The sequence below is a fragment of the Ips typographus genome, linkage group LG16 (assembly GCF_016097725.1).
Source record: "Ips typographus isolate SLU linkage group LG16, UJ_Ityp_2.0, whole genome shotgun sequence".
In the NCBI taxonomy this organism is placed as follows: domain Eukaryota; kingdom Metazoa; phylum Arthropoda; class Insecta; order Coleoptera; family Curculionidae; genus Ips; species Ips typographus.
The window spans coordinates 1,253,876-1,280,970 of NC_138437.1; the positions used below are offsets into that span (position 1 = coordinate 1,253,876).

General features: G+C 32.4%; 1 protein-coding gene across 2 annotated transcripts in view; it reads right to left on the reverse strand.

Annotated features, from left to right (window-relative positions):
• Positions 1–27,095, reverse strand: part of klar (klarsicht) — a 174,278-nt gene that overhangs the window by 78,863 nt on the left and 68,320 nt on the right. Inside the window, exons 6-7 of one of the 2 annotated variants that reach the window (XM_081994470.1) lie at positions 26,846–27,044; positions 13,970–14,094 (exon numbers count right to left, since the gene is read on the reverse strand). In XM_081994470.1, coding sequence (XP_081850596.1) covers positions 13,970–14,094; positions 26,846–27,044 — 324 coding nt within the window. Of the gene's footprint in view, positions 1–13,969; positions 14,095–26,578; positions 26,601–26,845; positions 27,045–27,095 lie in introns of those variants that run through there. The other variant, XM_081994471.1, reaches the window with a different exon arrangement.

Consider the following 27,095-nt stretch of genomic DNA (forward strand, 5'->3'; position numbering starts at 1 on the left):
TTCAACTGACTTTTACAGGTTTCTGGCCATTATAGAAGATTATTCAATGGCTTCAGAGGTTACTAGCACTTTGAAATAATTTAGAAGACATTTGGAATACTTTATAGTGGCTTCCAGCACTTTCAAATTACTTTTAGAGACCTCAGTTATGAAATTTTCTTCTCATTGGATAAGGGAGCAATTACGTGACAAAAATGGTACCACAATTTCTAAAAGCTTAAATAAGACTATCGTCAAAAGTGAATAATTTCGGAGATACAAAATTTCAATCTGTTTTTCTCAGGCAATTTTCTTTTTCACAAAATACACCGGTTTTGTAATTTGAGTACAATTGTTTACAAACAAAAAAAGATGTAACATGTTTTTGAAAGCTCATTTTATCACTAAATCATGCAAGAATTAAAATAGAAACATAATGAAGAATGGACAAAAATTACATATATTCTTGAACTCTACGAAAAATACTTTATATTATTACGTGTAAGAGTTCGAAGAAAATGTTATAAATATAATACTGGTCTACTTAAACCTAATATTATATAGTTGGTATTTTTATTTGTTATTGTTATTATTATTATTTGCTTTATGTTTATTTTATCCGTTTGTTGTCTCTTGTAATTGTAAATTAAGTTTTAAATTAATTTTATTCACATAGATGTTGAGATATTGATCATTGAGCAGTTGTACCCTTTTCATCTAACTACTTTTTGTAGTTAGAGTAGTATGGACGAATACCCAAAATACCTCGTAGATAGATCTTCCAGTGTGGGATTTTTTAAATTACCCTAGTCCTTGTCAACGAGAACTTCTCTCACGAAAAGCAAGAAAATTAAATGCTTTAATTCCAAACTGAGATATCTTGCATTTTTAACGAAAACTGAACATTACCGCTTTAGTTATGCAACCTTGAAAAACTTAAAAGTAGTTCGAAACCTACTTTACACTAAAATCAGTAAAACAGGTATTTTTTATTACTTATGTATAACGGTACAAATAGCGCTGATACATGAAAGAAAAGCTACTGAGGGTTATTTTGGTTAATTTATTACCAGACCATTAACTGCGTTGTCTGTATCATTCATTACGTTATAAAATTCAAAATAATGCAAATATTTTATAAATACAAAAAGGCCAAAATATTTATTGAAACTGAAGAAAAAAGTTGTAGGCTCTGCCTGATAAAATTTTAGAGCCTTTATATAAACTCTTTTTTTCTTCAGTAATGAAATACCTGAGTGAATTCACAAAACACAATAAAATTTCCTTAAAGCGCAGTAAGCAGTACAAATTAAATACGTTAAAGACCATCTAGGTCAGATCAAACCGTATGGAAGAGCCACCGAATATGGCCGTGATAGAAAACTGACAGATAATCAGCCAAACGCGTGAACTAAAAAACAATTTATAGCCGGTCGTCGTGCAAGCTCATCTTGTAAGTGAAAACTATTCTGAAACCTTACAAATCGAATTACAACGAAAACTAGGACGGCATCGCGGTTATTATGACTTATATCTAGCATCGATCAAAATTGCTGTTTAAGATGATGTACAGTAGATTCTAATAGGATTAAAGCACAACTTATGCTGGTTTTTTAGGTTTGATTGGCTAAAACGACATGTACAGTTAATACGATTGTCGATGAACAGCCAATTAGATATAATGGAAACTTAGGATGCAAGAAATTAATAAGTGGGCAAATATTTTTTTGGGTTACCACAAATTTGCCCATAAATCAAAATGATTAATTGCCAGACAAATTACCTCATAAGGCACATTCTAGGCATCACAAATCATTCTTCTTAACACTGCGATTCATGGTTATACAGATAATTTTCAATTTAAATGTACAGTTAATGTTTTTGTAAAAAATGTGTTAGGCCGCTATTACACTTTTAAGAAATCATTTCTTTTTGAGATAATAAAACCTAACATTATTGTGGTAAAACGATGTTTTTGACCCATTTTGAGGTGTGGCACTCAAATATTCTAATCCGACCAATAGCGTGTTCCATTGTCCAGGAATTAATATGCAATAAACATATCGAATGGAAGAGTTTAAAAGATTACGAGCCTTCTATAGGTATACAGCTGCATAATAGGCGATATTAAAAGAAAAGTGGTACGTGATCAGGTAAAACTAAGTAAATTGTGAAACCGCTGTTTTCGTATTGCAGAGAAAACGACGCTTTCTTACAAATTTTTCGGACTCTATTATCTATCCTACTGTCTTTTCAGTAAACGTTAAAAATTAATAAAACACCACAATCAAGTTTTATCTCCCATCTAAGTAAACACAACATCTGGCATGAAATATGAGATCCAACATAGTGCCATTATCTATAGTATTATTGATCGGTTCTCACTAACGTGGCAACATGTACTTCAATGTTGTTAACAAAATATTTACAGCATTTAGGCTAATTTGCTTTATTTCAAATTTGACAGGCCATGATAGGGAATTATCTCTATAGTTTTCGGATTTTTGGAGGTAGATAATAATTTATTGTACAAAAAAATACTTTAAAAATTAATAAAGCACAAAGCTAAGCAATTAATGAAGCAAAAAGTATAGAATTTTATCAGATCTGGGGGATCCAAAAACATAAAATAGGCATACGCACAGAAGAAATGGCATCTTATAGATATTTGGAACGCCTATTTATTAATACAATGTAACATGATGCATTTACTGCATTTAACATCTAGATAATGATATATTATTAAATAAGGTTTAGACAGAGGCTTTTATTGACCGAATGTTAAGATTAGAGTCACGAGAGACATGAGGGTAATTACATGCTGTCTATTTACGATTAATACAGCAATTCCTTCCACTTTCCTTCCACATCATGTTCCATATATTAATGAAATATTATTACTTTAATTTAACATTGTAATAATAGTATGACAGTAGCTTGTTCTTGACCGTAAATTGTGACAAATACTAGGTCAAACTTTGATAATATTTTTTTTAATACTGAATTAATAATAATAATATTGTCCTAGGTTAAGAAAAATCGTTTTATACCAGGAAAGTATAGAAAATTGATTTCTCAAGCTAGTAATACAGCAATAATATGCATAGAAATTCATTCATAAGCCGATAATACTCAAAAATAAGAAGTATTCTACAGGTGTGACGATTTTAACATTCTCATATCAGTCATGACATATATAAAACTGAAAATCGAAAATATGGACAAATAAATAATAAAGAGCAAAACCAAGCAAACATTTTAATTTTGAGCTTTTCAAGTTTTGCCAGCTCTGATCAAATAGAGAATCTGTTTTTCGAAACTATTATTTCCACATTTCTAGAATACAATTTGACTTGCAACTTAAGACACTTAAAAACTTTTGACTGTCACTGTTAGTGCCTGTGTAAAAATTTATTTATTTTCTTAAGATTAAAATGTCTATAAATTATACCTTGATGGGATTTATATCCAACGATAGAACAGTAGATTTGGAACACTCTGTATACATATATAAAAAATTGGAAACCGGTTATATAATGGATTTGACATAGACACAACAAAACCATGCTGGACTAGTTTTCTATATCTATTATAACATACATACAGGGTCCAAATTTTCAAGATAATCCGTCAGTAAAAATCATAATTGTCTTAAAATCCAAGATATTTATAGGGGACTTATTACTGAAACCAGTTGTTTCCTTTTCTTGGTAAATGCGTAAATTTGGATACAAAAATATTTTATTGCAAGGATATGGGGACATATTTAGAGTGATAACCGTGAACTAAAAATCACAAACAAATATATCAAACAGTGAAAGATGCAATAGACGTTTTGTTTTAATATCAATGGCATTAGAAAATGCAAGGTCTCAAAAGTGATTTTGAAATAGTTGGATAACTCCTATAAATATCATTCAGACGTTCTATACGGGCACTAAATGTCGCAACATTTTCTTGTAAGGAGCCTTGGAGCTATTACCGTTTCCAAGATCCCAATTATCTTGAAATTTCTCACCCTGTATACGTGCTGATTTTAAATTCCTTGCTTATATCGTGGAGAATGATTTGTTTTTTTTTTTAAGTCAAGACTTACGACTATACAGAGTGATCACACACAGTTTCTTGACGAAAAGTCAATACACTCCGGTTTTGCGAATACTTACTTATGAAACTGAAGATTTTACTGTTCTGCCAAACCAAAACTTGTGTTGTTTTTACTTTTTTTTAGAAAATTGACAAATGAGAATACACGTATTTCAGATTGCACCAACATGAGATATCTTATCTTAAGTTTTACTATTTTGACGGGATAGCAAAAAACAGCTTTGATTTCAGTGGCTGTATACTTGGAAATACTGCTTCCTCCTCGTATAATATTAAGGTCAAATGATATTGTATTCGCCAGATAAAATATAACGACATAACGTAGGAACTAAATGTAATCGAAGAATTATTCGATGATTCTAACTAATTTAAACGTCTTAGCAAACGTAGTAGATGCTCAAAGACTTAAATTTTAAAGGAAATTGTAAACACATAAGTTTAAACTCTCCTGTAAATAGATATTTTCTAATCGTCTCAAAGATTCAACTAAAAGTGAAATGGGTTCCATAAGGCAACCTTTCCCACTTATTTCCCTTTGCCACTGATACTTAATAAAGAGCCGTCATATTTGGTAGTACCTTCCTAAACATTTTAAAAATAAAAGACGTATTCAATGTTATAATTCATTTACAATGTTTGATTTTTAGTTTGTAAATGCTGTTTTGGCAAATATGTTTAATTATTCTGTTAATTTTTTAAGGTACTATAGTAACATATGTACATATGGAGTTCTTAGTTTGATTTTACATATGGTAACATTTACAAAAAAATCAAGAATTTTTTCCTAAAAACACTTCAATATACCCTTCAGTGCATTTACTAAATTATGAATGTAACATATAATAATGACAACATGAAATGACTTAAGAGTTTTTGATAGTAAGGCGACAATAGGTCGGAACCACAAAACAGGAAAAAGATTTTTGAAGCTCTTAAGTGCCTTCCAAATAATGCCAACATCCAAATAGCATCCACAAGCACTTTTTTAAAATGTTTACCATTTAACCAATTCCGTCTCTCTAAACCTCATTTGTACAACCTCCTGCAACTGACCATCCATAGCTATTGAGTTCCCAAAACATGCAAACCCTATTAAAATATGTATCTTGCTTTATTAGTACACTTTGAATTAATCTACTTCATACTTCAGAAGTGTTAAATTAAATCAAGATGGTAAAATTGTGCCAGTACGAGGCGAAGAAGAATTATTAGACTTAATACCCATAAAGCGTTTAGGTTCGTATAGATTAACCAAATTTGTCAAAAGTAACAAACACTTTAAAAATTTATATTATTTGTTTTTCTGAAGGTATCCCTTTATGGCAGTTTGAATATGACGACAGTAAAAAAATTTAACCTTATGAAAAATTTAACTATTAATTTGGAGGTATAAACCAAGCATAAAATCAATTAACTAATTCCAGTTTTTGGGGTAAAACCAACAAAATAGAGGTAAGGATATATCGCAATTATGTCTATTTAAATAGTCATATTTAAAGTACACATTTAACTAGGAACTTAAAGAGTACTACTCTTGACAAACAGTTACTTCCTACAGGTAAACAAGCACAAAATCAAAATTGTTGCCACATTTGTTGAGAACCCAATATCAGGGAACATTGAATCTGTAACTAATCTTATATCTCGTAAAATTACAGACTTAAATGAAACATATTTTTAGTTTCAATGTGAACGATTTGCTCGACGATTTGTCAACCTTATAAATATATTTTTTTTATTTTTAACCACTCTATTTCCGCTTGTAAAGCTCGTGTGGCAACTGGCTCCTCAAGGCAGTCAAAAAATAAATGCGGATTAAAAACAAAATCGAAAACCAACTCGTGCAAGTATCCACCCGATCAGATGAAAAATATACATACACTCACACACACACACACACACACACACACAGATAAAACCGGCTTGAAAATGTCAAGTGCACGAAATAGACAAGTTGGACATAACCTTAAAGGTGTTCAAACAGCCGTTAAAACAGAACAACCACAAGTGTAACTACAATAAAAATTGTACCCGATTATTGTAATTTAAGGTTAAGTTTGAGGCAACACCCACTGAGCCCCAAAGACAAAGCTTTGTGGCGTCCTTAGTTAAAATAAAAAGTAAATTGGCGAGGCCCGGCTTTTAGAAGCTTACGCACGTGCTGATTTCCCTGGGAAACACAATGCTCGCGAAACACTAAAACCTAAAAGACTTACTTAAGGTTTCTGCTGATAGGGCTGGAGTAGGTCCTGGTTGTTTACCCTCCGTCCCCACATTAAACAAAGTACGCGAAATAGCACTTAGATTTTAAAGTCGTGAATACGCAAAGAAAGGCGGCAATAGTACCACCACGGCTTATTCAGAACACCGACTGATGGCTAAGCTTCATTAAAGCTCCATCGTACCGGACCTGGGTTCGACATAAGTTGGCTGGGAGTTGCACGGTACTACCACAAACGACTCTGCACGAGGCACGCCGAACGACTTAAAACTAGATCGGATCTCCTCTTCTGCAGGGTTGTCACGATGGTTCGTTATTATTGTTACGGACTTCCTTAAAGCTTTCGACTTTAAACAAACCATAACATGCCATTTCGAGCATCTCTACTCAGCAGACTTCAACACGGTACTAAAATGGCTAGATTAGGCGAAGGAGAGAGAATACTGCTTTTCCAGAAAAGCAATTTGGCAACGACGGAACGAAATCCGGATGTACAATACTAAAAATATACACAGAAGGGAGTTTAAAGTTAAAAGCAGAAGCCATACCAGCGGATCATTTTCGTTTTCTTAATCACTGTCACTTCGCTAAATTCCTCATTAATATTCAACTTTAATGACTGATGATCCAGGTTTGTAAAATATCAAATCAGATCTTAACAAAGTCACTCCAAAACTGTGCACATGACAGTGTTGTTCATTTTTGTTGTGTTGCATTTTGACAATTTTTTAAATAATCAAACAAAAATATTTGAAACTGAGACACCATATCAAAGTCATTCCAGGAAACCAACTGGCAGAATTAGCCTGACATTTCATAGATCATATTTTCACGAAGTCTGCAGTTAATGAAACTAAACTTACAGGGTTATTCGACACGGAAGTGACTAAACTATTCACTTTCAATAAAGTTTTGGTTCTGGGATGGATATAGACCTATTTGAGGTATCTTATAAAAATATTTTCAAGATGTACCTGTTGACCCAAATGCAGAAAAAGTATCAAAGTCATGTTTTTTCAAATGGAACACCTAGTATATTAGTTTACTTTCAGAATGTTTGATAGGTCTAAACTTTACAGTTTCTCAGATATTCCTTAATTTGTAAAAATGCAGAACAAATAAACATTCAACCTTCCTTTGGGATTTATTGACCAAAATTGGTTTGGGCGCTGATAACAGATTAAGTTTTATAATCCAAAAGTGATAAATTGTCTAGCTCATATAAGAATTCTCAAAAATTTTACTACTTAAATCTTTAAGTAGTATAAACTTGTCAAAATCAAATGAAACCCCACCTATTTTATGGTTACAGTATATGCAAAATTTAAATATCTATCGAAAATTATTAAGGGTTCATACCGATAATTGTTAACGTTTTCTTCTCGGTTTTCTTGGAAAATCGACATTTCTTAAACTAGAGCTGGCTTTGACTGATTTTTGATATCGTTCAAAGATCACTTCTAAAATAATAGGTAAATTTTACAATTACATATCTATCGTTCTAATCTAAGTAAAGCTTAGAATAAAATAGTGGCTTAATACTTTGTAAATTTTCTATACAAGTTACAAAAATAATTCATAAAAATGTTTAAATAAGTAAATCCTTCAGCAACATTATTAAGTATCTTAATGGATATACTCCTAAAAATTTCGCTAATTCGCTATTTAAGCTGTCATTTAAAACATTTCTCAAGGAAATCAAAAATTATTCAAAATCGGTGCGTTCGAGAAATATTGATTTTCCAAGAAAACGCGAACAGTTGGCCATAGGAGACTACATAATAAAATACTAGGTATTTCATTTGAAAAAATATAACTTTGATACTTTTTCTGCATTTGGGACAACCGGTACATCCAAAGATACCTCCAATAGTCCAACTTTAGTTACAATTTTTCGTGTCGAATAACGTGAATAACCCTGTATACTGCTGCTCATCATTCTCCCTAAAAAAAATTAATTTTAATGGCGCAGTTTCACAAACAGAAAACAACCGTTTTTGTACAGAGTTACCAAAGGCCCATTTTTTTCAGCAAGACGTTATCTTGAAATCAAGTGAGATTTTAATTACACAAGCGAAATTTCTCATCTATATTTGTTTTCTTATGCACGGTTGTTAACGAAGTTTATAGCGGTTTTATAATGTAGTAGGAACGCTACTGATTTATTAATGAGAGTGACTCTTTAACTTGTAAAGTACCATTAGCAAAATTAGCATAGGTACAGTAAAAACCAACTTCTTATTAATGCCAGGTTTCTTAACTTCAAGCTCTATCGGTTCAATAGTTATCGGTCCCATATATTTATTTATTAAAATATTGTTTTTTTAAGCTTTGTTGTTAAATCTTTAGTACTTACATGTATATCGATGATTTTGGCTACAAGAATTGTATTTTCCAAAAAAATCTTTTTATTATGGATAGCATAATTTTTTTAAATTAATCACTATTGGGTTTATAAAGTGTATTTACTGACTAATGATGGTATACAAAAATATTGCATATTTTATGCTTATCCAGAATGAAAACTATCTCCAAACATGAATTTATTCAAAACAAAATTAATTTATACGTAAAACCCTCCAGTTCAATGCATCTACTAATAAAAAACAGAAAAATTTTAAAGAAAATAAATACAATAAAATATGTAATATTATTGTCTGTGAATGTTTCAGATTCATAATAAAAATAATTCTATATTTTTGAAACAAATTTGAAATTATAACAAATCTCTTGTTCATAACTTAACTTAAAAAATGCTTATTCCACTGGCCTTTTGCTGCAAGATTACTATTTTACAGTAAATTCCTTTAGTGCATGTGGTTCCAATCACCAATTCTATTTATTAAAAATTGCCTTAATTTTGGAAAAAACTATCTTAGCTTTAAAAACGGTTTTCGAATGAATATAAAATTGGTACGTCACTGGTTTCATAGAGCGTTTTTCGCATTAACATAAATACTCATTGACATAAGTGACACTCAGCATAAGTTCTCAACGTTATGTAATAAGATTCGGCATTTTGCAAATAAATTTAAGAACTCATTATACATTCATATACGTACGTAAAAATATTGGTGCAAACAATTATATCATTTTTCAATTCAAATTAACTAGAAAATTTAAAAAAGGTATGTTATATCTAATTATTTTGCAAATAATTCGAAAACATGGTGGCTTATTGTGATCTTAAATTATTGTTCATTCCTATGAGACTGTTAGTTATGTTACACAACATGCAATGTTGAAATATAATGCTTTATTTTCCAGGTACATGGATTGGGACGAGAAATTGACAGAGTGGCCAGCAGGATCAACCGTTTTAAGTTCATTGGATATTTTTTATGAAATACATGAAATTTAAAAAAATTAATAAAACAAGATGCATGTTTTCAATTATTATAATTTTATAGTAATTAAAATTGAAGCAACTAAAGTATTATTTTTTTTTTTTTTCGTAGTTACTTTTTTAAAAATAATTATCTTAGAAACTATTAAAATTTTGGTCGGTTTGCTGGACAAAGCTACAAGTGGCTAAATGTTACATTATATTTAAGTTTTAATAAAAATTAAGTTCTCAACTTGTAAGTGCACATTAAGCCCAAGAAACACATGATGTAGTAGGAAAAGCAATATACAGGATCTTCTATTAAAACAAAATCATGTTATATGAAATGTGAAAAAAACATACGTTAAACGTATTTAAAAAACGATTTCAGAAAAAAACTAACACAACGAAACTTTACATAAGGATCCGTTTAACTTCTTCAAAAACTTTAAATATACCTGAGATACAGAAGGTTCTTCAAAAGAAATATTTTTAAATTTTTCCTTGTATCTTAAAAACGAAAAGATTCATTAATGATGTCATATTTTACGAAAAAGTAGAAGATTGCCAGAAAACCGAATCCAAGTATTTTTAAGAAAATAGGAGATACTATGTAAGTTTCAAAAAAGGGACAACCTGTAGTAACTAAGTAACAACAGTAACAACCTGGGGTAACTTGTACTATGTAATGATGAATTAAAAAATATCATTGACGTATATGGTATTCGCCATCTACTTATTTAACCTGAATTTTGACTACCCCTTCTCGTTTTAATCAAACTTTGATATAATTTTTGTTGTCCATGGAATGGAGTAATAATAGAAACAAACACCAATCGTATTTCAGGACCTACAAAGATAGTTTCTTCTGTAAAAGCAAAATCAAAGTGCTTTAAAGATAAGTATGAGACGATGTTTTCTACTGAAATTTCCCCTACACAGTAGCCTACCTAATGAGTATAAAAATTTTTCAAAAAAGGCCAATATAACTCATGTTTTTTGTACTATGTAAAATCAATGAAGTAGGCAATGAACATTTATTTTATTACAATATTAAATATCTGATTTTCACTTTTTTCCAGCCTAAATATACGGAAATGTTAAAACAAAAAACGTTACATTACGTTTTACAACCTTTCTGATCAGACATTTTTTGGAATATTCTAAAATTAAGAAGACTGTAATAAAACGATGTAACTGTTAAATACCAGTAAGTAAGCAACCAAAAATTAAAAAGCCTATGTTAAGAAATTTTATATTCAGAGCTAATCATGGGTTCAAAAAATCAAAGTTGTAATTTTGAATACTATGATAAAGTCAAAACGCAAATTAAGTTAATCCATAATTATAATCCAAAAAACGTTACGGCACGTAAGGGTTGGTATCGTAAGATATAATTGTCACAAAAGGGGTGGTTTAGTTATTTGTTGTTACCCCATATATTCAATTGTTGGTGTTCTTGAATGTTCTCGAATGTCGTAATTCAGCTGCTCGTAAAAGAGATGAACATATGTCATGGTTTGAAGAAGAAAGATGATCAATTTCGTGAATATTCGCGAATCTTCCAGGGCCGGAAGTTAATTGTTGTTTGTAGTGGACAGAATCGGATGTTGGACAGTCAGTATCCGAAAATTGTGCGACCAACATTTAATGAGATAATTCTACCACAAAAATGAGTGTGACAAGTTCCTATAACACATTGTCGAAAACTCAATAATAAGGAATATGCAGGTAGTTAAAAAAAAAAGATATTACCCCCTTAAGATATTACAATCTGTCAGAATTCTGTGTACAGATATCTTGGTTGCTATAGAAACCTAATGAATGTTGGATATAATTCAACCAGAGTAAATGACAGCATAAAAATTATAAAAAAATAAGTTTTAAAATGTAACTTAAACACTCTGTAGTAGAACTGTGATATTATTGAGTTTTCGAAATAGTCTTAGCGGGACTTGCCACACTTATTTTTCCTGTAGAATTACCTCGTGCAGTTTTGTCGCACTATTTTCGGACACCCTATACCAATGGCTATTATACAAATTCTTTACGTAGGCATGATTCAAAACTAGGAGAACATTATTTGATATTCGTAAACAAATTGCATGCTTCTTGCTGGTGCCTAAATGAAAAGAAAGCTTAACGTGCTACTGTTAATCAGAAATATGTTTTAAAAAACAAGGTACAATATTAAGTTATACGTCTTTCTCCATCACGATTTGTCAATTTAAATTTAAACGGAAAGTAAACAGTATTATGTGCATATCTAATTAATTGTACATTTTAACGTTGTATTAAGAAATTTTAACACGCCAGTCGAGAAAAAACTGACATGAAACTGATTAAGATTTAAAGTTGGTTATTGCTTTAGTAGTTGATTAAATTACGAAAGTTCTGAAGATGACCACAGGCGGTGGTCGAAACGTCAACTTGCAAAAAGGAGACATCTGCTGTTTATTTTGGCCTAATTCCAACCATAACACAAGTGGCCACCCCGTAGTTTGTCAGCGAGTTTACATAATAGTGTTAGTCAAGTTTTAAGACTAATAGCCCTGCATTTGTCAAACAATGACAAAGTATTTAAAAGTTAAGTTAAATTCTAGAATTCTCTTCTAAAATTTCCATCAACTTACTATTAACAAAAATGAAAGTTTATCACACATTAGAATAATTATAATTCCGATTAAATTTAACACCTGCTCACTCTTTAACTACTGCCATTGATTCTGATATTTGCATATCAAAACAAGACATTTTAATCAAAAGTGAAAAGGAGATAAAGCTAAACACAAAAATAATGTAAATAACAGAAAATAAGACACGGTTGTTATATTTTGCAAAACAGTTGTAAAAACTTAAACAAACGCAACGTGAAGATATGGCTTAGCATTTTAATTAGCCGCGGTATACTCAGGCACGTAACTGGTTTACACTCCGTATGTGACCTGGTAATGATGTCATTATATGTAAATGTTAACTTATTTAACTACTTGTATTCAAACGTAATTTCATTCTCTCTCTTCGGAAGATTGATGACGATTGCAATCTCCGTTTCTTCTGCTCAATTTGGCATTTACATCTTTACGTCTTCACTATGTTATTTTCGTTACAATTGTAAAACGTTAAAATGTTTATATCTAGTAGAAATTAACAAACGTCAAGATCGACAGTTTCGTTCTTTCCTATTTTGAATATATCTTAATTAATTTTGAAAACTTCTACTTCAGTGATCATTTAACCACAATTCATTATTCTGTTCCGGAAATTATAATTCCAATAACATTTTATAGAGATATATATTTAATTTCACTAATTATGTCCGTCAGTACGTGAGAACCACACACAATTACTGAGGAATTCTTTGTTCGTATTTTAGCCTTAAGTCTAATGACTGAAGTAGGAAGATATAAAAATAATAATTGCATAAGTTCAGCTTATTGTGTTAAACTAAAAAGAAAACGATCGATCCATAGGCGAACAATGTTAATTGACGAACACGCAAGCTTTCATGAGGTTGATGCTAATATTTGTTGATTTTTTTGTTAGACCTATTGTTGCCTAGATTGGCTGGTGGGAAGTCATAATTTGACCATTTTGGTTCTTACCTTTATGACACAATCACTCCTTTATTGATGAAACTGTACACAGCACTCCCACACTAAAAATAATGACCAGGTACTCAACACTCACGTTTAACTAATGTTTTAAAATAAAACTAAGGACAGTTCAATTCAGTTTACATAACTAATCGATTTTGTATGGAAACTTCCAGCTGACAACAAAAGAAACCATTGCTTCCTACTTCATTAAAACACCTTATTTATATGAGAGAGGATATTCACAAACTAAAAGTAGGGTCCTCAAGCAAAGAATAAGTAACCCTCATATAAGAAACTGGTTGCAATAGGGTGAATACCCCTCTCTAGATATTAACGCGTGTTATGATCGAGTCGGTTTAACCTTAAAAATGACTAGGCATATTTTTGCAATGTAATATAGGACGTTCACATTGTTACTGCACGTTCTTCAGTTCGTGCCGTTCAAGAAAAAAATGTTTTAATCTTGTCTTGTGTACAGGTAGGTAAATTGGAAAATTGTGAAGCTCTCAAGCGGCAGATGTTTATAACCAAAGTACCTAGTTATGACAAGTACTTTCGCTTGAGATTACTTTGGAAACCAATAAACTAAAAATAAATCTGATCCAACTAGACAAAATTGGAGATTCATCAAAATCATCGTTGTGTGAAATGAAAAAAGCTTTGTTCGAAAAGCAAAAACACATTAGAACTGAAACCTAATCGACGATTATATCACACTATTAGATAACCAATACTTACATTTAACTCTAAAGCTTTAGTTTCAATTTCAGTCTTGGTGTATTTGGCTCTAAAATCCAGAGGCTGAAGACAGGACTCCATTATCTTGAACCAGCTCCTCAAACATTTCAGTTCGTGGTCGATGTCTGTAAAAGTAACATTTCTAATGTGAAAAAACATAATTAACTGTTTACTGTATTATAATGGCATATTATAGCTTTAGGTATTGCAGATTGATTTCAAAGCTGAAATCACGATTACACATTTGAAGGAAATAAGCACCTTGCATCGGCTTACGGTCATAATAAACAAATTACGATCAAAACTACATGTATTGTACTTTGTATCAAAAGTTTTGTATTTGTTTTTAATATCGAGGAAAGGCAGCTAATGGCATGCTGCACCAATAATTAATGTAATTTTAATTCCGCTGTCCCAGAGCAGCAGGTAATCTCTGCCATTTTTACATCCACATAATAGGTAAATTATAGGTTTTCAAATATTAATAAGCCAATTTCTCTGTTAAAAAACTTACATAGATAGCCGCGCACTATTTAAAATAATATAAGGTTTTTCCCGCAGTTTCTAAACAGCTTAAAAACAATCCTTGACAAATTCGTAACGCGGAGTTTTTTTCCCAATTTCTACAGCAAATCTTAAAGCTATTAGACCACCGGAGCGTTAAATAAGAAATAAACTAACACTTTAAAGTTAACTGTTCGCAGTTTTCAACTGGTTATCTGTTTGGTATTTGATGTTGATTGTAATAATCAGCAAAGATAGATTTGCCCAACTGAAAAGGAAAAGTACCATAAGAAAGGAGTGCTGACATTATTTTACAACTGTATTAATATTTAACCGCTACATGAATAATAACTGAAAAAATATATTAGGCAATCAGTAAAGGTAACTGTAGCTCTAACCGCTCTCACCAAAAAAACATACAGAAAGAAATCCAATGAACTTGTTTATGCTTTATGTTACGTATAGCAATTAAAGCCCCAATCATGTGAGAACGAATCGAGAGTATATAGGAAAAAAAATATATTATTTTTTTATTTATGGATGTTGTGTTTAGACTGCTAAAAATTGTGGTGGAGTTTCCGTTTAACCTATTAAGAACTATCGTTTGATCAGTGGAAGAGACATTATATTTAACCTAAGGATGTTTGCCCTTAGAATTTACTTACTTCTACAGGGTGTCCAGTAAGCACATGCTCAAAAGGGTACTGTGACATTCTTCAGATCGAAAGGTGACGATTTGACGTAATTGTCATTAGAAAAAAGTGTATGGTTCCAATGCTACTGATGGTCAAAGTTCTTAAAAAAAATGTATTTTCGGAAATATTGTCTCTAAGTAAGGCTCATGATTTGATGAAACAACCACGTCCATTTGCCTTTGGCAAATGCTAAGTTCTTCAGTGACTGGGTTCAAAAATTACCAGAACATTTTTTATTATTTAATCTGATTTATTGATCCTTTTTCAAGGCTTTACTACTCTTGGTAAAATCTTCTAGCATTCATAGTTTTTCCGCAAAAAAGGTTTTTTGTGTCCCCCGGCTATTTACCATTTTACACATTTTTATTGCAAATAACGTAGCCACCAGTTAATTTGATAACTACAAACTAACTATCAAAGTTTTGACGTTGTTAAAAAAAACTAAAACAAAATTTTCTATTGAAACTACCAGCCAGATATCAAAAGCAGAAGATTCTCAAAAAAATATAAATTACAACAAATGTTCGATAGCCCACCATTTTCTCGGATGCATAGCTGGATCCTTTTAATGAAATTGAATTGAACTTTCCTCAACTTTTCTGCATCATCCCGAATTACGTAATAACTCTTCCTCGGATTCCACAGGAGTAGCGTAGACTTTATTTTTTGAGACACCCCATAATAAAAAATCTAATGGTGTTAAGTCAGGGGACCTCGGGGGCCATTCGACAGGAACATCTCTCCGTCCGATCCAATTGTGTGGAAAAATGTTGTTTAAATGTGCAGTTACATTTCTATTAATGTGTGGAGGAGTACCATCGTGCATGAACCACATCTGAGCACGCACATTAAGAGGGACATCCTCCATTAGAACAGGTAAAGTATTCACTAAGAATTCAAGATAATTTTCACCATTCAAGCGATGAGGCAGGATATAAGGAGCCAGAAGAATGTCTCCGATGATACCGGCCCACACATTTATGCGGAATTCCAGCTAAAAGTGGTTAATACGCCACATGAGGGTTTTCTTCTGCGTAATGATGGAAATTATGTGAATTAAAAACACCACTTCTAGTAAATCCAGCTTCATCAGGGAATAAAATTTTGCTGGTAAAATTTGGGTCACGTGTCAACGCAAAACTGAAGTCTTCTGTCAAAATCGGGTGGTAGAAGCTCCTGAACAGGCGTTGCATGATATGGATGAAGGAGCTGCCGTCTTGTGATGCAATTAACTGTACTTTTTGGTACGCCAAATTCCAGTGCTAAACGGCGACTATACTAATATTTGGGTCTTCAGCGACCCTGTTTAAAATGTCCTCTTCATCAACATTACGAACTTGAGGACGACCCACACGGTCAATGGCTCTAACACCAAATTGCCCTGTCTCCCGTAAACTTCTTTCAATCCTTACAAATGTGCGGTAATCTGGAACTCGTCGATTTGGATATCGCGCAGCGTAGACGCGAACACTCTCACGCAAGTTGTCTTCGCAAAACCCTAAGACTTTGATCATGTCAGTCATTTCTTCATTTGAAAACGCCATTAGCTTTGTTTGAAACAATTTTTTTTAAATTGTCACCAACGTCAAAACTTTGATAGTTAGTTTGTAGTTATCAAATTAACTGGTGGCTACGTTATTTGCATTAAAAATATATAAAATGGTAAATAGCAGGGGGACACAAAAACATTTTTTGCGGAAGAACTATGAATGCTAGGAGATTTTACCAAGAGTAGTAAAGCCTTGAAAAAAGACCAATACATACCAATCACTGAAGAACTTAGCACTCAAATGGACGTGGTTGTTTTATCAAACTATGAGCCTTACTTAGAGACAAGTTTCATTAAAATCCATCAAAACGTTCTCCAAATATTTCCGAAAATAGATTTTTTTTCAAGAACTTTGACCATCAATAGCATTGGAACCATACACTTTTTTCTAATGACAATTACGTCAAATCGTCACCTTTCGATCTAAAGAATGTCGCAGTACCCTTTTGATCATGTGCTTACTGGACACCCTGTAAAATGGCTGGAATTTTTAGGAATTGATAAAATTATGTAGAATTATTCGAAATTACCGATCAATTTTAGGATTTATTACAATTATTACCAATCATTTCCAAATTATGTGGAATTCTCTAAAAAATATTGTAATTATTAAGAATTATGTATTTTTATATCATTTTAAGAATGCCTGTTATACTAAATCACGATTCACTTCCACTGAATGATAGTAATAAATGAAAATAATAAATAAATATACACAAATCAAACCTAAACTTTTGGTGTTTAGGGTATTTGCTTATATGTATATCGTCAATACTGTGATGTAGCCAGTTTCAGAATTACTAGAATTACCTCGCATCATCAAAATGGGATACAGGTGTACATATTTTTGGGTAATGACACCCCCCAACTTTAACACAGCAAAACTCATAATTCACAATAAAAATTATAATAAATAGAGAAAATTTATAATAAGGGTTATTTTCGCTCTTTTCAGATGGTACGACCCATAAAATGGTAATGGATTAACGGGATTAAAACCCACGTTAAATTGAAGTTATGCATATTTACTATTTAAGCTCAAAAGGTATTTTGAATAAACAAGTAATTACAATAACAATGAGCAACCACACGGAAATTAATGGCCGAAATGTTTTAGTTCCTTGGTTTAAAATTTAACAGCAACAATGTTTACGCAGAAAACTTTGTTACTTTAGAATCCATATAATACAATCAAAAGATACAATTGTTGTGTCAGAATTCTCGCTGACCAAACAGACAAGAAGAAGGAAATTTAAAAAACTTTTGACATTGACAGCTAAATAGAGAATATTTGTTTTTTTTCTTGGTTTATTGGGTCTTCTGTCTCACACAAAAAAAGGTTTGTTGGGAAAATGGAATTTCGCACTATTTTCAACTAAGTTGAAAATAACATTAACCTAGTCGTCCCAACACAAGACCACTGACTTAGGCTCGGTCTTGTTACCTAAAAACGCTGACGTTTCGGTGGAAAATCTACCACCGTCTTCAGAGAATCTAAAAAAGAAAAAACACAACGGCAGAACACAGAAAACAACAACTTAATAAATATTAAACCTGATAATGTTCAATATGGAACTCTGAGAAGGGTTTTGTCAATAAAAATTGACATAAATTTTGACTTTTGTCATTCCAATAGGAAAGGTTATCTATTGTTGTAGTGAAAGGTGGGTTTTATAATGAAAACAAAATTACAAGAAATTTCAGTTACGTTTGATATGACCAAGTGTTATCTCCTCCTCTAGAATATTTAACCAAGTTTGGTCAATATTAATAGAGGATGTAGCAACACACAACTCTTTTTTTTGTGTGAGACAGAAGACCCAATAAACCAAGAAAAAAATGAGTAATTCGTCTCAACAAACATATAGAACATATCTCCAACAGAGAATATTTGTATGAACAATTACTTGCTTTGATATGACTGAACTGAATAATACAGTAGAAACGTTCACAAAGCTTTGTACAGCCTAAAATATTTTTTATGATAATCTTTAAATATAAAACTTTAGAACTGATCTATCTCATTAAATACTAACTAAATTTAAAAAAGTACGATCTTTTCGAACACGGTAATTTTCTTATTTTGCTGTCTCAATCTTTATGTGAAAGGTTTGTATTAAGTTTCACCCTTCGTTATGCTGCCTACAACTAGATAGAAGGACCCCACTCCTAAATTTTGAATCGTCAAAAAACCATTCGACCTAAGCAATTCTGCTGTGGGAATTTTATTTAAACTTTAGAATGGCACAAATTTCATATAAATAAATAAAGAGTTGACCTTACATGTTCTAGGCTTATCTAATCAGTTCACAAGCAGAGGAAAGCGAAATTGCAAAAATTAAATATGACAAGTAGAAGTGGATTAGGTAGTTTGTATAAGACTGAGAATGTCACAGTCAAAACACAATTTAGCCTAAACTGTCCTTAAATTCTGTTGATCATGTGCTGTGCTATAAAGCCTACTAATGTAATAATTAAAGAATTCCATAAGCAATAATAATAAAAGATATAAGATACTTTAGAGACTTTTTTATTTGTATTTTTGCAGATTATTCTCTTCGATACGTTTAATAAAATCAATTGCACAGTCGGCGCCATCTATTGAAGACCAACCAACTCACGCTTTATCGTGCTCCAACTCAGTAGACTTTTGTACATTTAGGCGAATGCAATTGTCTCCTCAAGAAAAAAGAACAGTTCAAATTAAAAAAATGGCATTAGGTAACTGTTCACAGGGGAACAGCACTGATTCTACCCGGACCAATCAAACTGTATAATAATAAAAAACACGTCAAACACAAGGAAATATTAAAAGACTTGAATATTTTTTAGGAAAATCCATGAGCTCTAAAACAGAGTTATAAACAATAATATATAACATCTAGAGTAATATAACAACATCTAGCGTTTGTTTCTTTTCCTTCTAGATATTCTCGTAAATTATTGCCTCAGTCACTAAGAGTTTCGGCCCCAAAACACATTGTCATAGGACTATATGTCATAATTTATATAAATTTATTTATTTATTTTATTTTTAACGTTTTAAATTTTTTATTTTCTAACTTTTAATTTTTAATTGTCCTTCATTTTAATTTGTAAAATAAGTAAATTGTTTTAATGTGTTAAGTGATGCGCCGTGGAAGTCTTGTGAGTGTCTTATGACAATGTGTTTTGGGGCCGATTGCGTGATGGTCTCCGGTTGGTTGGTCTCGATCTGACGATTTTAAATTTCCCCTTTTCCAACAGCAAGCAAACACTTTTTTGAGCTGTCTCTTGCTCGGCAGATTAGAGTGCTGATGATGGCTTAAAAATTCCAAACCGGTCCACTAAGGATAATAAACCACTTGGAGTATACCTACTTTTTCTGAAACACCCTGTGAAAGGCTTTAAAGTCACCATCAGCGAAAATAACATTACCAACATGAGAACACCGTTGTATCATTGTTTCCAGTCTATCCCGGAATACTTCATATATGAACCGTTGGGCAGCCTATATACGCACAGTAGCACTATTTTTCTGATATTTAACTTAACTTCACATACACAGGCCTCACTAGTGCCTTCTGCACTAAGCAAGTTTATTTCATCGAAAAGTAGTAGTCCATATGCACACAGTGGAGTAGTGAGTGTAAGTGAAAGCAAAACTCAGAGTCGGTCTCCACAAATATATATTAATAAGTTGTTATCTGCCTAACACTAGTCTGCTGGCTGTCATTCTACAAGGGGGGACAGCTGAACCCAGATGTACTAAGGTGTTTTTTTAATTCTACACAGGGGAAAAAAACCTTGATCAAAAAACCCAGTTCTGGTTCTGAGGTGACAGGCTGCTTGGTTTTTTATTCTCAAAGGGGAAAAAAAACTTAATCAAAACCCAGTGTTGATGTCAAAGAGAAGAAGAAGTCAGTTGCTTGGTTTTTTATTCTTGAAGAGGGAAAAAACTTTATCAAAACCCAAGGAAGTTGAATGATGAACTGCATGTTTATCTGAAGGAGACCAAATAGACACGAAAGGGACGTCACACAACAAAAACCGCGGTGGACATTCACAAGTTGGACACTGAACAGGTTAAAATAGGGGATTTTTTTTTAGACTTTTCCTTTTTTTATCACTATGGTAGTGTGACCGTGCGGGGCTTCATGGCTTGGGTGCAGCCGGACATGGAGTGTTCAAAGAGGAGAGGGTGGTTTGTGCTGTGTTGATGACTGATTTAAACTTAGAGAGAAGAGAACCTGAGTTCTGAGTGAGGTGTGAGAGTTTACCACTTAGGACACTGTACTTTTTGTCGCCCATAATAAGTCAGATACATAATCTAATAGAGAGTGGTGTAAGACATCAAACAGGGTTGAGTGAAAATTGTTTTTTTCTAAAAAAAAACAAAAAACTTGTTTTTTAACCAAAAAAACATGTTTTTTGTTTTAAAACAGTCTTTTCTTGCGTGTGAAATAAAACATTGTTTTAAAATCAAAAAAGTGTTTTAAAACAATATTTATCTTGCTATCTAATACAGTATACAGACAACTTTGACCATGTTTCAACATCTAAATAAAAATGTTAAATAATGTACGTAAAAGTTTTCATAGTTTTTAGCTTGGGAACGTGGGCACTACCTTACTAGTACTACTAGTAATGCTGAAGATTAGCTTTTATGTTTTTTTTTCAGGTCTTGACTTTTAACTTTTATAACTTATTACCCATGTGACATGTTAAGTTCAGATTTTTTTACAGTTTACACTTTACAGGTGTTATACCTCTGTTCCTATGTAGTTAACTATATTTTCAATAAAGTTTTGTAGAGCTGGTAGCTGCCTAGTGCATAAATATTCCTTTTAAAAAAGTAGCATTAAAATGTATGTTTCAAATTGATTTTTTTTTTAGTTTTGGTTCTTTCATACTAAAAAAAATTTAAAAAAAAAACAAGAAAAACTCTAATTTAAAAATTACAATACAGCAGACCACAGGCTCAAAGAATTGAAAACACTAAATAAATTAAATATAGGCACATAATAATCAGCTTTTAATTAGTTGAAAAAAAAAACAGTGTTTTAAACATAAGTTTTAAAACACTGATTTAAACACCACCTGTTTAATTTGCAGTGTTTTAAACGTGTTTTAAACAACTGTGTTAAAACAGTTGTTTTAAAACAACCCAACCCTGACATCAAATTCGATCCGATGTAATAAACTAGTAATTTTGAAATAAATACATTTGAGCTTAAGTTTATTTCAGTCGAGATTGAACTAGTATATTTTTGTCTGATATAAATGGCACTCCCTCCATGCTGCATCCTATGCTGCTGCTCTACAAAATGCAGACACCAACTTAAAACTTTTAAAAGTATGAACTTCAATTTGCTCTTTGGATTTCCAAAGCTCTGTAACTAGAAAAAAATCACAGTCATCCTGCTCCTTCAACCTAGCAATTAGAGAGTCCATTGCATTTCCTAATGACGCTTATGCCTCTCTGGTGATTTTTAAAAGTTATGTCTTTTTTACTACAGTTGCCTCTTTAAGAATTTACTGTGTTAAGGTTTATGTTTGTTGTACTAAAAAAGTTGGATTGTAATTGATCTGATTCCTGTGTTGCAGCAATCCACGTTTATAAATGGGACAGTTTTTATCTCTTGCTGAATGACAACATTCTTTTGGTGGGTATCTCATTGTCAAGCCCTTGATTCAAGGGAGCTTCTCGGAACGACAATCCTGAGGTCTACCTATGCTCCTGTCCACATTTGTGACAGCTCTGTTTTTCTGAGCAGTACTTTGCCACATGCCCATACCCATTACAGTTAAAGCAAACTGCGATATTAAGATGTTCTCCCACATAACCAAAATTTACGTTTTCTCGTTTTATAAACCACTTTTATACAGGTGGTGCCTGCCTTTTGCTACAACTTTAATAGTCTCAGCCACAGTAACTTGCAGTTCTTCTTCAATTTCATTGTTCAATCGTACCAGCTCACTTATGAATTCATCATCCTGGATTCTTTTTTTAATTCCATATACAATAAATATAGGATCAATGTTTGGCAATTTTTTGTTTTGGTATTTTCTTTGTCCTTTAAAGCGAGATTCAGTAGGTATTGTTGAACTTCGTTTTTGCTTTCTACTACCATTCCTCCACTATTTAAATATCTGATGTTCTTAAAACCTCCTCCAACTTTTGACGGTTTTGACGATTTTAAAAATTTAACACTTAAAGTTAAATGAATTATTTTCGAATACTGGTTGAATTAATATGTCAAAATAAAAACTGCAAAAAGAATACGGTACAAAACAAAGATTAGTAAAGATAGCGCTAAATTGAAAAGTTTTAATTTTTGTATGTTCATTTGCAACTGATTTGCTGTATGTTACTAATCTTTTAAATCAAAGTTTTCATTAAATCAGCGGATCTTCGTCCGACTTAAAGACTGAAAGTGCCCGGATATGAAAAGCGATGAGATTTAAAAGTTAGGCATGTGATAGTCGCTGTCATTTGTGTACAGCGGTACACAAATAACAGGTCAACGGTACAATTAGGTCATACAGCGCATTGAAATCGAACAAGGTATTCCAACTACAAAACCATTACTTTTGGACAGTACTAATAATAAACAATGATAAGTATTAGAAAAAAAATATGTGAATCATTGAGATATCCCTATACTTATTTTGATTGGATTAGGCCTATATTTACGGAGTTATTGCCTGAAAAATTATGATAAGTAAATTTATTCAATTTCGAAATTATGTGCTGATAGATGGAAAATGTCATAATGATACAAAGCACCATCATAATAGTTTACATAATTTCGTATTTCTTACCATATGACAATATAGACTGATCAAAGTATTTGCCTGTTATGCATAAACCATATGTTAAATGCCTTAAGTGGCACTTTACCGCTCGCAACGCAAATGCGGGGCGTGAAGCTCTACCGCCCGCATTTTGAGTAGCTAAATGCTGAAAAAACGTTTTGACGGCAAAAATTACCACTGGTTGATGATGGAGACCAGCAATGAACAGACCTTTGATACCTCAATGATTTAACATGTTTTAAAAATTCCCAAATTAAGCATTCTGTAGAAAACACCTTGTATGATCTAATAATGTTTTCTGCATCTATTCGAATTTTTACTTATAGTTGTGAGTTCTTTTAGGCCGATTTAAGTAATTTGGTTATTATAGCCTATAGCAAAGATGTGGGTTTTTTTCTTGAATCTCTTGTTAATTAAATTGGCAACACCCAACATTATTTCAAAACTGAAAATTGATCCATATTCTATACTTTTTAATTTTTTGAGGAATATAAATATACAAAAATATACATAAAAAGCTGTAGGGCTTTACCACACTATTGCACTACCCTGTATGGGGAGAAAACTTAGTTTTAGCAGTACTTCTCAGTATTTGAGGCGTTTTCTATTGGCAAGTGCAAAACAAATATCCTACTTTACCAATGTCATTGAAAACCAACAGTATAGCAATACACTAGTTACGCCCTAAACATACCAATAGAAAGCTCCGTTGTATGCTGCTTTGCACCAATGTTTTAAAGTTTCTTTTAAAAACTCCTTGACAAAAGTTAAGACAGTGTGGTTTGTAGAACAAAAAAATAAAATAGTTTTTTTTTGTAATATTTGAAGAAGTGATCAGTGCAGGAATCGTACGACGCATTTGTTTATTGAAAAAGCATTCAAACAAACCTATTGACGTTGAAAAATTTTAGAAGTAGCTTCAAAGTTCCAACAATAAACTAGATCTCAGTAGCCAACAAGAAACGGGACCCTGTACGTAAATTTCCAGTCATAAACGAAGGCTACTCAAATTGTAACTAACTTGTCGTTATAATACACATAGTATTAAACTTTGCCTACTCTTAGATGTATGCTACTCTTAAATGGTATGCTACATTGAAGTGATGGGTTGGAGCTAATTAGTCCATAAATATTCGAAAAATTGCTACAGTTAAACTAACCAAAGGGGACAGTATTTAAAATATGTAACACTGTATGAAAAATGTATAACTGCACTACGTACCAAGTTCACTAAATACGTATATGTAACATACTGGTGACATCTGAGTTCAATAGCAAAACTAATTCAATGCACTCATACATTGTCGTCAAAACAAATATAATTTTAAAAATTTATAGTTACTCTGGATCACTTTATAGACAAGAAAAATGATCTGTGAATATAATTACTCACTTGTTGATATATGAGTTATTATTTGAAACACATGACGATGAACTCCAACATTTTTTTGTAGACTAGAAAAATTATAAATTATTCTTTAATACGTCTAATGGATAAAACAGTGCCTTCTCAGCAAGTAGAAATGTCATGTGATAAATTAACTGTGGGTCTAAGTTATGAATAAGCTGCACTATAGTGTGTTTGAGTTCCTAGGTCATTTTTTTCTTGTTGTTTTGCAGGTTTCATACAACTATTCCTGCTAGACTGGGGGCTTAGGCATCCTTACAGACAGAAACACTACAGGCTAATCTAAACCATGACCTGAGCAGAAACTAATAGAAATTACCAGATTTTGTCTGTCTGAACAATAAAAGCAACCAAACTAACAAGCAATCCTTAGATCTGCTAGTTTCAAAAATTCCTTCACTATTGCATTGCATTTTTAAGAGGCCACAAAGAAAGGTTTTAAACAGTCATGCAAGTGTCACGAGACATACAAACGGGCGTTAAGTAAGAGTACAGAAACCGTCAACCGACCGACAGTCAGACAAATCTAGGGACATTACAAAAAGGGATGAGTAATGAAAATGTGGAGTGAAATAAGTAGGCAAAACAATCGTAGTGTCCAAACAAAGCCATTATCCCGTTCTTATGAATGCTGCAACTGTGAAGAAAAAGAGTTTGTTCTTCAATGCCCTAAATACAGAACTGTACTGTCTACACGAGTTGTGGAATGTTGAAACTGTGGTAAAAAAGTTCATAAACATCAGTGCCGCAAACCAAAAAGAATGGTGAATCAGGGAAAAGAAAGACTAGGCAATGATCAAAGTTTGGATAGTATAAATTCAACCATTTCATTTTTGTGGGCAACATAACGGATGATAGACTGATGGGTCTGGATCTTATAAACCAAAACAGGGTCATTAAGAGAGATCGAGACAAAATTCTTGTGAAGGTGACCAAACCAGGGCTGGGTTACAGAAAGGTTATGTTACAAGGAAATTACTTATCCAGAGCCACAGGAAAAAAAGACCTTGTCAGGAATGCTGCACACGGTTTATAATGGCTGAATCTGAAGCGCCGTGCAGAAGAGTAACTTTGAAGAATGGCACTGTCGGAAAACTGAAAACAATGGACACACATTATCGCCCAGGAGTCGACTTAGGAAACCTGTTGAAAGAATCCATGAACAAATTCGAGGAAAGAAGCAGTTTGGGAGAGTAGATGATGTCGAAACCAGTAGCAGCTGAATCCAAGCTGAAGACCCGGTTTGAAATTAGGGTCGATCATATTTCGATCGAAACCTTAAAGTCAGATTGAAATTTTGATCCAATAATGTAATTCAGTTCCTCTTTTTCAAGTGGATTGGACCAACGGAGCGGATCAACGATCATGTGTAAGCAATACAAAACTATACAGCATGAGTACTCCTTAGAAAACTCTACACAAGTTAAATATAACTATCTTAGTGTGTGTGTTTAGATCAGCTCCTATCATTGCCTAACTTAACATAGAGAGAAGAGAATTCTTGTAGAGGATACGATATTGACATAATTCAGAGCTCACTTCAATCCGATGGAAGAATAGAATGAGTTTTACACGATGTGTATGGGGTCGTTGTCAGTTTTATTTGTAAAGAAACGAAATATGCAGTGTGAAAAAAAAGGATTCAATATAATTACCGGACATCAATTAGAAAAAAAAACGTGCAACAAAAACCAAATACTTTCAACACAATGCACTTGCACAACTAACAATTTGACAGAAGGTTCAAAATATTACTACTCTAAAATTTATATTGAGATAATAATTATCTCAGATAAGAACCCTTAACAAAACTAAATTTTATAAATTATTAAGTGTGAAAGTTGACTTGTGAAACATACGAGTTTTCAAGAGAACTAATATAATTTGTATATAACACAGGGCGATCAAGAATATTTACTTACCCAAACATGTGTCCTGATCGCACATATCACAATCCGAAGGACCCAAAATACTGAGAATTGAATCCCATTTTGAATTAAGGTGCGTGGTCCTCCAACCTACTTCCTCTTGAACCTCTGGATATAATTGAACTAGTTGACTAGCTTGATCATTGAATACTTTGAGCGACGAGCTTTTTTCAAGCACCTTGTTTACACAACGCTAAAACAAAATAAGTTACCACCTTGTATTATCCACTGTTATCGGGAGCTT